The 11,339-nt window shown below is 44.9% G+C and overlaps 1 protein-coding gene across 6 annotated transcripts in view; it reads right to left on the bottom strand.

The window, feature by feature from the left end:
• PRDM15 (PR/SET domain 15) overlaps positions 1-10,438 on the bottom strand; it is a 30,411-nt gene extending 19,973 nt beyond the window's left edge. For 3 of the 6 annotated variants that reach the window (XM_073577214.1, XM_073577210.1, XM_073577215.1), the window contains exons 1-11: positions 10,284-10,438; positions 9,357-9,443; positions 6,122-6,167; positions 5,676-5,769; positions 5,158-5,311; positions 4,719-4,971; positions 3,044-3,169; positions 2,698-2,796; positions 1,096-1,326; positions 830-1,004; positions 279-454 (exon numbers count right to left, since the gene is read on the bottom strand). In XM_073577214.1, coding sequence (XP_073433315.1) covers positions 279-454; positions 830-1,004; positions 1,096-1,326; positions 2,698-2,796; positions 3,044-3,169; positions 4,719-4,971; positions 5,158-5,311; positions 5,676-5,769; positions 6,122-6,158 — 1,345 coding nt within the window. In that variant the 5' untranslated portion in view covers positions 6,159-6,167; positions 9,357-9,443; positions 10,284-10,438. Of the gene's footprint in view, positions 1-278; positions 455-829; positions 1,005-1,095; positions 1,327-2,697; positions 2,797-3,043; positions 3,170-4,718; positions 4,972-5,157; positions 5,312-5,675; positions 5,770-6,121; positions 6,168-7,703; positions 7,725-9,356; positions 9,444-10,283 lie in introns of those variants that run through there. The other 3 variants (XM_073577211.1, XM_073577212.1, XM_073577213.1) reach the window with 3 other exon arrangements.
• Between the last annotated feature and the right edge of the window lie 901 nt (positions 10,439-11,339).

Here is an 11,339-nt window from a genome sequence, read left to right as displayed (position 1 = left end):
GTTGGATCGGACATATTGACAAAGGTTGCTGCCGTTTCGGACTTACCGTGGGATCGGACATGTTGGCTCAGGTTGCTGTTTGGGACTTACCGTTGGATCGGACATGTCTGCTCAGGTTGCTGTTGTTTCGGACTTACCATGGGATCGGACACGTTGGCTCACTTTGCTGCCATTTCGGACTTACCGTGGGATCGGACATGTCGGCTCAGGTTGCTGTTGTTTCGGACTTACCATGGGATCGGACACGTTGGCTCATGTTGCTGCCATTTCGGACTTACCGTGGGATCGGACATGTCGGCTCAGGTTGCTGCTGTTTCGGAAAACCTTGCTACAGATATTGCACTGGAAGACGCGCTTGTGATCTCCGAGCTGGCGCACGAACTTCCTTCTGATCCCGTGCCGCGATCCTGACAGCAACCTCTTCACGTTACTGTTTCCCTGGTGGAAAGCGAACCTGCAGCAGACACGAAAAATCTCACGTCACTTTTGGTGGAAATGTTGCAGTTTCCCCACCTACCATTTTGGTGGGGGTACATATATGTTTTCCACCATACATGATATTATAGAGTATTTGTGTTTTTTTTATGGATTTTTTTTTTATTATTATATTTTCATTTAAAGGAGCTGTCCTATAGATAAAAACTTTACTAAAAGTTTAGAAAAAAAAAAAAAAAAAAAAAACCACATGGATGATAATGATCGATGGCTCCAGTCTGCAGTTCCCCAGTTCTCTCTGTTTTCTGGGGGAAGCTGGGTAACAACCACTATGGATGGCTGGATGTATGAAATGGCTGATAACAGGGGACAACAGGCTGCAATCACCACTTACTTGGAGACCGGCGGCAAATTACTGTTATCGGTGGTCGAGAGTTTTCCCAACATCAGTTCCATGAACTTGTCGTCGGAGTCGTGCGGCAGGGGAACGTCGTCCGGAGGGATCTCGGTGATTATTTCAGCCACGCCATCCGGAGGGAAGACTGGACTGTACAGGACAGGATGGGGCGCTGGAGGAAAAAGACAAAAAAGGGTGATTACACAATAATAAACAACTTTCTGCACAATGGGCAAGGCCAGGGCATGTGGTAGCACCCTCACCTGGGGGGCTGTCATCCTCCACGATCACTAAGGGAATGCTGCGCTTCACAGCTTTCGATTTGCGGCTCCTCTTGGGTTTTTTCTTCAGCTCCGTCCTGACAGCGGGAGGAGTGCACACCACCACGGGCTGCTCCGGAGGGGCGGGCCCCGGACACGCCTCCACATACGAGGGGTCGCAGGCTCCGGAAGGGGAGATTCCTTTTGTTTGTTCCAGGTGACTTAATAAATGCTCTGCAATAATAAGCGACATCGCAGCGTGAGGCGTCACTGTGCCACTTATACAAGGTACATTGTGGCTACACAGACAAGGAGCCCAGGCGGTCTCTGCGGCTTTCAATCGGCAGGTTAAGTTTCAGACAGCTAGATAACAACGTGAACTCATCTTTTCTGGTACAAAGCTCCATATTCTCAGCATTGACAGGGATAAATGATAAACTCCAAGCTGCCTGCTGCCACCACTAGGGGGAGCTCACTGCAGACTACATAACACGGCATGAAGCCAACTTCTGTGCTCCCTCTAGTGGTGGCTGGGGTATAACACAGCATGCAGCCAGCTCCTGAGTTCCATCTAGTGGGTGGCTGGGGCATAACACAGCACGCAGCCAGCTCCCTCTAGTAGAGATATAACAGCGCGCAGCCAGTTCCGACCTCCCTCTAGTGGAAGCATAACAGTATGCAGCCAGCTCACTCTAGTGGTGGCTGGCGGTATAACACAGAACGCAGTCAGCTCCGGAGCTCCCTCTAGAGGAGGTATAACAGTACGCAGCCAGCTCCCGGGCTCCCTCTAGTGGTGGCTGGGGGCAGATAGATATTTATACAGGGCATTTTATATATCAGACCACCCTGTTAAAAGATAAAAATCCTATCTTTAACCACTTTTGTAGTTTATTTTATTACAAAATGCCCTACTCTTCTCCTTACAGCCAATCCTTATATCTGTATTTTTCCTTTCCTTCCTGTGACAGTTTGTGGGGAGACATCAGAAGGATGGGGCTGCAGGCACTTCTCCCTTCTATCACCCTGGCAGGGAAATGCAGTCATCCAGGGACAGAAGCTGCGGTAAGTGACCGCAGAGCTGCCCCCTTAAGACGTCCTGTTTCGTGATAGGAGGAAGTGAGTGCAGAAAGAAAAAAAAAAAAAAAAGCACATATAGTATAGGGAGGAGCTGTATGGGGAGAATGGTGGGGGGGTTATGATAAAGCAAATTATAAGAGTGGTTTAGGGTTATGCATGGGTGTTTAGGATCGGAATCTTGGTGCTCACAAGCTTCACTTCACAGGGGACTGTGATTTTTACTAAAAACTGCACTGCAGAAGTGCTGCAATATAGAGCAATCAGCTGGCTCCATACACCCACGCCATGACATAAAACAAAGCATGAGGTGCTTAAAAGATTGAAAAAAAAAATAAAAATCTGATTTCCTGCAGCCACCACTAGAGGGAGCTCACTCCATTCTATTTATGACAACAGTATGCACCTAGCTCCTGGGCTCCCTCTAGTGGTGGCTGAAGGCTGTCTGAATTATATAGATATATAAAAAAAAAAAAAAAAAAAAAAAAAAAAAAAAGGTAGATGCTGATACGTGGTGATCTTGGTCTGTACCTGTGAGCAAGTTGGGTTCGATGAAAGTCATGCTGCACACTTTACATGCCCACTCACAGGTCTCCACGTGAATGATATCGCTGTTCTCCTGGCAGTTGACTGAAATTGCAGGAAAAAAATAAAATAAAAAAATTAAACACATAATGCAAATTTCACATTTGAGGACTTGAGTACACAGAGATAAGCGGCACTACATAGATGCTGCTTATCTGTTCCATCAGAAGTTCCTTCTCATGTATCATCCCGACTGATGGAAAGAAAAAAACAAAACAAAGAGCTGTACTCTGCATGATACAGTCCTGAGCCCCGGCTGCTGCAGCACATCATTTCACAGACACTGGCTTACCTGAAGTGAACGCTGCCGGCGGACGGACGATTTTCATCTTCTTCGAGGTCATGGAGGCCAGCTGGTTAAATTTCGCTGAGGTCAAGCCGTCTTCTTTCTCAGGTTCTGACGCCAAAAATCCCACCTCTGCCGGAAGTGAAGAAAGGGAGAGCAAATCCGAAGAAATGAATGCCGTCACTCACCCTGTACGGAGCACATATTGTGCTGCACAAAAACCATCACAACACCCTTCCCGCAATTTTAGGTTATATTCGTAAAGGTTGGACTTTTAGGCTATGTGCCCACGTATGCAGAAAATTTCTGCATGAAAACCGAACTCCTTCCCAGAAAACGCACTTTTTTTTTTTACATAGAAAATAGCTAGAAAATAGCTAAAAACGCAGACTTTTCCACAAAATTAATGAGCATGCTGCGTTTTTACCGCAAAGCGCTTTTTTCGCGGGAAAAAATGCATCAATATGCAGAAAAAGTGCAGAATGCATTAAAATGAATGGGATGCGTCTTAAGCGTTTTAGCAAGTAAAAACGCTTAAAAAATGCAAAAAAAAAGCTTATGTGGGGCACACAGCCTTACAGTGGCGTTGCTCCTTTTTTCCTTATTTTACACAATGGGAAAAAAGCAGCTACTCCAAGAATTAACGTTTTTTTATTTTTAGCTAATAAGAGACTTGAACGTGATCCGTTGATTGCTCGCACAACGCTCTGCCAAACTTAAAGGAGTTGTTCACTATTAGACAATCCCTTCTTAAGGCTCATTCACACGTCAGTATTTGGTCAGTATTTTGCATCAGTGCTTGTATGCCAAAGCCAGGAATGGAACTTACCGAGAAAAAATATAATTGAAAGACTGACTCCTGTTCTTTGTTTTGGACACACTCCTGCTTTTGGCATACAAATACTGATGAAATACTGATGTGTGAATGAGGCCTTAAATGAATAAAACTGCCCTGGGAAAAATGTAATCTGTTCATGGCCAATGACATATGTATATGATCCCTGCCATTGATGCGGGCTCACACTCTGAGCCTGCATCTTTCCCAGATCATGACTGCTGATTTAGTGCGCCATCAAGTGCCTCCTATAGCCACGGGTAGATTCAAGATCTACCCGTGGCTCTTAACCAAAAACAAACCCTCATATGGCCGTATTGATGAAAAAATAAAAAAAAAAATAAAAAGATATGGCTTTAGGAAGAAAAAATGGAAAAAAAACACCCAGGAATAAAGGGTTTAAATACTAAAAAAAATAAAAATAAAACAAACACATACTCATCTCCCAGATTTGTGCAGTTACAGCGGTCTCTCCCGAGACTGCGCTGACATCCAGTAATTGACAACCCCTTTAAGCATTGCCGTATATTGGGCTTTTATTGATCATCTATGTAGTCTTACAATAGTGGCAGACCCATAGTAAGCCTCGATCCGCCATAACAACCCACCCACATGCCACAGTCCCCATGGGCTGTCCCTTGGTTTAACCGCTTAAATGCTGCATTCGCCGCAGACAGTGGAACCTAAGGGGGTTAAACTGCAGCGCTCGGAGTATAGTACAGCTGGCACCCGTGGTATATGGAACAGGCGCAGCTGCTGAGCCCGATCCAGACATGTGCGTCACATGTATCCCCGATGTAGCAGCTGATAATTTAACTACATACATGTCGCCCGGTAATACTTTACCATTGTGAGGCGGCAAAGGAGGCTTCAACAAAGGCTTCTCCATCTTCCTTGCATAGAAGGCCGCGTACCACACCCGTAGCTCCGTACCAGCGGCGATATCACGAGAGGTAGTGAAGTAGATGTCGTTGCCATGCTGGAACGCCGTCAGGTTCTGATGTGTGAAATCTGAAGCCGGCCGGACCAGCATCATCCAGTTACACTCATCCTCACTGGAGGTATCGAACAACACGACCAGCCCGTCCTTCTGGAACACCTAAGATGAAGAAAGCAGCCCATAGCCCCCCTAATTACCTCTTGTAAATATTCATAAACCCCCTCAAATTCTGCGGGGAATATCTCCAGTAAAACAGTATATTGGACGCAGGGAAGCAGGGGAGGAGGGAGATGCAGCTGCAGATTTTTACAGCGTGCTGCGAGAGGGGAGGAGGATAAATTTTACCTTGAGTGGAAAGACTGGATCTTTATCTAGCCTGTCGGCTCTTTTACATTCAAATGGACCGAACTGAGTGCGCTTGACAAGTGGGGTGACCGCAAACACCCCCTCGGTGCCATCTCGGATGTAATTGATCTCCAGATTAGTGGGCAGCGACGACCTGAAGATAGAGGAGGCATTAGAGGACTCAGAACAGTTAGATCAGCGTGGGAACGGCACCGATCACCAGAACAGGGAGCACAAGCAATGAATGAAGTGGTAGTAAGCATATTCGAGCATGCACCCCTTGTCACACAGGGCCCCCTACCAAACAGGCGGGGACCCCCGATTCACCTCGTTGGGGCTGGTCCACATCTATCACTCTACCCTACGCCATGAGTGACTGATAGTTGGGAATATCCCTTTAAATGGTTTCCCCAAGAAGACATGGAGAGTAGAGGTGCCGGCGGGAATACAGGGTTGGTGGGTCACCTTTGGTATAGGGGGGCTGCATTATATACCCCCTGATGTGTGAACGCACTCACCTCGCCCTGCTCAGCACAAAGGAGTCCTGGACCGTCACCAGCGCGCCGAGCTCCGGACACTCAGAGTCGTGGTACTGCGCACAGTCCTCACACCCTGCAAACAAGGCACAGGAAACTTTAAAAAGGAGCGCTATCCCAGATCAGAAAAACATGGCTGCCTTCCTGCAGAAAACAGATATTGCAGCTCAGTCGCAATACCAGACACGCCCTGTGTACAGAATGGGGAGCCATTTTCCCAAAATTTTTGCAAATAGATTCCCCCCCCCCGCCCTGTAATTTTTCTGCGTGCCAATCCACAATGTTGGGGAATACTCGCTCCTGAAATTGTACAGTTCCAGCTAAGTGGGCGAGAGTAATAACTTCAATTTCAGTGTATAAGCTCAGTAGCGGCCCCCTGAGTGGAGGGCTGGGGTGGTCTCAACACAACTGCAGCTGACGACACTTACATATAAACATCGACTCATCCATCCCGTCTTGTGCCATCGTGCACACCTAGAGAGAAGACGTAATGTCACATTAATTACATATCCGAGATCAGAAGGGACTGCCTGACGGGAACGGTCGGCCATGTTAGCCCTTATGTATAAGATGGGGGGGTTCTTACTGATTGGGGAGCCATCAGACAGTATGGGGGGGGCCCATGAAAAGTGAATCGTACTTTTTGGGAACACTAAAAGGCGTCCCTAGGGGCAATGTTATGCCATCCATCTTTATTTCAAAAGTTACAAGGTGTGAACATAGGGTAATAAGGTCAGAAAAAAATATGAGGCCAGATGACTAGAATTGTACAAAAGGCCATGTAGGGAACATTAAAAATGTGAAAACGGCTTCATAATATGACATTTCTAGGCTGAGATATGATCACTCGAAGTTATAGGCCCAAAGCCTGAGGCTACAGTACTGGGAGATTTTCATGACAACACGTTCCCATCTTTCTGGTTGCTATGGAGATCATCTGAAGGAACCAAATCCCGAAATGGACAGAAGTCCTCACGTCACTACTGGTATTTGAGACTGGTGGGACGCAGATAATCATGGTGGATTCACACACGGTCTCCATGACAACAGCTGACAGAAAGAAGCCATTAGCAGTGGTGCAGCCTGGGGGGGGGTTAGGCCCAGAACTAAACGGGATCATGGTTCTCCATACTCTAGCATATAAAGTGATATTAGCCCACGACAAAGCGGCCATATTGGACGTTTCCTACATTATGGCCATATTACAGCCCTCTAGCCCCAAGAACTGATGTGAGGGCATTAACGTAGCGCTTTATTTAATGGGATTTTTTTCTTCCGTTCAACTCTCTTTTCTAAGATTTGTACTTGGTGTCAGTGAACGGAAACAATAAAACCCTGGAAATTGGAGTTTATACAGGCATGGCGTGTATTAAAAGCAAGGGGAAACTGCGGCTGGGAAGGCTCAGGAGTTTTTTTGTTTGTTTGTTTTTTTAGCAGAAACTCTCCAAATCCTCCTCAAAAACGTGCGTTTCCTCTCAGTAAGTATGTGCTGAGGTTTCAGAGCAGAAATTCCAAGTTATTGAGGAATTTTGAGATTTGAAGAAGGTTTGGGAAGAGTTTTTGCTGAAAAAAAAAACCTCCTCCAAAAATTCTGTGCACGGAGCCAGTTTCAGCTTCAAAAACTCAACGAAAAGACCGAGTGTGAACACTCTCGGGAGTTTGCATTTTTTGAGGTATTCAAAGCAGAAGTCACTTCTCTTTTTGGGTACGTGCACATGTGCCTGTACCGTGTTTTGTGTCGTTTCCTGAGTGCTTTGTTCGGTTTTTGCCGTCATTTTTTTGGAGGGTTTTACTATAGTTTTCCTGACTTAATTTTAATTTTTTTCCACTTTTTTTCTTCCTTCAAACACTAGAAGGTTTTTTTTTAAAAAAAAACAAAGACAAACCGTGTGCCTATTGAGGGCGAGTATGCCCACACAACCTATTTTTTTTAAGGCGGATTGTGCTACAAAAAAAAAAAAAAAAGAAAACACTCAAAAGAATGAACAGTTTTATGTAAAAACCACTTACTGTTTTGAACGTCAGAAACCTGAAGTAGTTAATAAAGAACAGCAAGTGGTTAAGAGCAGAAATCGGTCCATTATTCCAGCGTTTTCCAACAGGAAGACTCTGCACCTTATAATACAAGTCAATGGGAAAACTCAAGACCGAGATTTTTTTGGAGCGTTTTGATAGATATATATATATATTTTGCTTGGTTTTTTTCTTGCGTTTTTTGCTGCATTTTTGTCATGCTACATTTGTCTCTTGTGCATGTTGATAAAGTTTAGTGCAAAAAAAAAAAAAATCTGATTATACTACATCAGGAATTTTTTTTCCAGTGTTTTTTCACCACCCATTACTTTAAATAGGTGAAAAATGCCAAAGAAGCGTGCATTATATATATATCTCTCTATCTATATATCTGTATTTTCCACCTGCAAAAAAAAAAAAAAAAAAAAATTTTTTCTTACGGAAATTTTGAAGTGGGTTTGCTTTTATGATCTGCATAAAAATAGCCGTGTGAATATGTTCTGAACATCACTTTTGTTTTTAATTTTATTTTTTATTTTTAAGGTATAGGGTCTGAAAAAAAAAAAAAAAAAGAACGAACATATGCACTGTATGGTAAAAATGACTTGCTATTTGTATGTTCAGTGTTTTCGGCTGTGTGCACACGATGCAGATTTGCAGCGGTTCTGCAGCGGATTTTACCGCGCAGAAACGTTGCATTTCCGCATTGTGATGTACAGTAGCCTTAAAATCAATGGAAAAAAAAACCGCTGTGCAGATGCTGCGGATTTTTCCGCGCGGTTTTCCTGCGGTACAAAATCCACAGCATGTTACTTCTTTTGTGCGGTTTTCCATCTCCCCTGTCTCCAAATCCGCAGGGAGAAAACCGCAAGAAAACCGCGGGAAAAATGGAAGAAATCCGCAGGAAAAATGCAGGTCAAAAAAGTCCGTCTGCACTCAGCCTTAACTGTTGTAGGTTTCCAAAGCCAAACTGTTCCAAAGTAAAAAATAAAGCCAGTGACCAAAAACCTTGCAAAAAAAAAAAAAAAATGACAAAAGAGACTCTTAAGGACGCCGGTGTGTAAAGCCACGTCCGTCATCCACTTGAAAAATTCGCCAGGTTCACACTCGTCTATAGGACGTTCTGCGCACGGACACGGATGTGGATTGTGAAGCTGATCCTGCTCCGAAATCTACAGGAAAAACCACTTTAAATCCTGTGAATAAGGCGAGAAACTTGGACGAGTCTCTCGCCTCAACACCCGGCACTCGGACCGGAGCGCTCAGCTGCATAGAAATACATGGAGACGCACACTCCGGTCCCGAGTGCCGGTGGTTGAGGTGAGGGACTCGTCCAAGTTTCTCGCATTGCACTTGCAAGTGTGACCCCGGCCTAAGAGGAAGAATGCGGAATCTGACTAACGCTTCTAGTGCACACAGGGAGGTTTATTTATTTATTTATTTGCCTATATTTTTTCACTGAGTGTAAAATGAACGTGATAATTCTCCTGGAGTTTTGTTTTGTTAAAAATAAATAATAATACAAAAAAAAACTATTATATATGGATTTTTCAGCATGGAAAAGAGCCACATAAAAATAAAAAATGTCCTATTTCAGCAGAAGCCTTTGCCAAAATCTGCAAACGTTAGGCGAGTATTTGTAAGACAAACCTAGGAGAGGTCAAACCCGTCAGCACTTCGGCATTTTTCACCAGCACCCGATCTTACAGATACCGAACGTGTGAGTGTTACCGGAACCTGCAAGTGAGAAAATAAAATAGAAAAATAATAAATCTCTTCTTAGCGTGTGATTTAGTCTGCAGCGGATCCGCCCGCTCCCTTCCTGCAGCTACAGATCGGATTTTGGCGTTTTTCGTCTCTCTATTGTCTGTGCCTTTTATTAATGGTAAAAGAGGAATTTTTTTTCTGCAACTTTTTGCACAAAACGTTCTCCGCCCTCCCACTATCATTTTACGGAAGCCCAAATTTAAAAAAAAAAAAAAAAACTCAAACCCCCCCCCCCATTTTGTAATATTTTAGCGGATCGTGCCTTAAGAGGGTCGCAAAAAAGTGTAAAAAAAAAAAAAAAGATCTGTGCAAAAAAAATCCATCAGCCCCCTTGCACTATTTTCCATAATAATTTGACCTCCAAAAAAAATAAAGCAACTTTAAAAAATAAATAAATAAATAAATCTAAACGCTGCCTGTGGCCCCGATGTTCTATTCAGTGGCAGCCAGCAGCGCTGCGGGAGGTCCCAGCTTCTATCATAACTAGCGCAAGGATTCTGACAATCCATATCGGGACATAGCATGGGCATATCGCGCCATATCGCCCCCTTGCACACGGAGGGGCTGTGTCCGGTGTACTGGGGGGGGTTTGCACGCAGGTTCCGGGATCGGCCGTGTAGCCGGGTTTTGCCTGTGATCCCGGAGCTGCGGGGAAGAAGCCGCCCCCTCCGGCTGCAGCAACAAAGACCAGGCGGCCTGGCAGCTGGAGCTGGAGGAGCGCACACCGCGGCCTCCCCGCCGCCGGCCTGCCCCGCACTTCCCGGCCACACTCGCAGCTTTCCTTTTCCCTCCGTCCTATCAATCACCCACCTGCTCCCGGTACCTGCTCCGGGCCGGGGGAGGGGTAGGAACCAAATCCGGACTCCGGGTTCCGATCCGTTCCGGAAATCACGCAGGACCGGAAGCGGCGCTTGTAAACGCGCAAAGCCTGCTGGGATGTGTAGTTTTTATAGCCTGCGCGCACCTGGCGGATCTCGTACAGTTTTGTGCGCTGGATCTGTGTGGACTGCTCCTTATAACGAGGGTCACGTGATGGCGAAACGAGAAGCCTGCACCTAGGAGGATCACTTGTCCCAGTATAACCAATAGTGCAGCTCCCTCCTGGTGTTGTCAGACAGTACACAGAAAAGTCTCCTGACTGCTTTGTTTTCTCTCATTTTTTTTTAAATTATTTTATTTTTGTGGATAAAAAAATCTATATATATAAAACTGAATGTATGTATGTGTCTCACCAACCAATCACAAAGCATCTTTCATTTCGCCAGAGCTGTTCTAAAGAAGCTGAGCTGTGATTGGTTGCTATGAGCAACAGTTTTCCTTGTAACCAATCGCTAAGCATCTCTCATTTCACCACCAGAGCTGGTTAAAAGTAGCTGAGCTGTGATTGGTTGCTATGAGCAAGTTTTCCCACTTGACAACACCTCTGCAGACAGTGACATGGTGGGAGAAATCTAGCATCCCCGGGAACATAAGCTCCCAGCCATTGTCTGCCCCCCAGGAAAGGAGCACAGAGCGTTTTGTAGAAGTTTTTGGAGACCCCCCCCCCCATTCCCATGTTTTTAAGAATTTTTTGTCTACGGAGCTGAGCGAGGGGTCGTTCTCTGCGCTCTGAGACGACGTTTTTATTGATACCGTATTGGGGTAGATATGACCTCTTTTTTTTTTTTTCGGCGCTGTTACAGCAGACAACTCAAAAAAATCCCGGCAAATCTGATATTTTTTTTTTCCTCGTTACACTGTTTCCGGACTTTAACAAACACAGAGATACCGCGTGTATTTTTTTTTTATTATTATTTTATTATGAATTTTTTTTATTTATTTGTATTTTTAATATGGAAAAATGGAGGGAGGGTGATACAAGATCTT

The sequence above is a fragment of the Dendrobates tinctorius genome, unplaced genomic scaffold (genome assembly GCF_039654945.1).
Source record: "Dendrobates tinctorius isolate UK_male_01 unplaced genomic scaffold, ASM3965494v1 ptg000054l, whole genome shotgun sequence".
NCBI lineage: Eukaryota > Metazoa > Chordata > Amphibia > Anura > Dendrobatidae > Dendrobates > Dendrobates tinctorius.
Note: the sequence above shows the minus strand (reverse complement) of the source record. Positions and strands in the feature narration are given on the sequence as shown.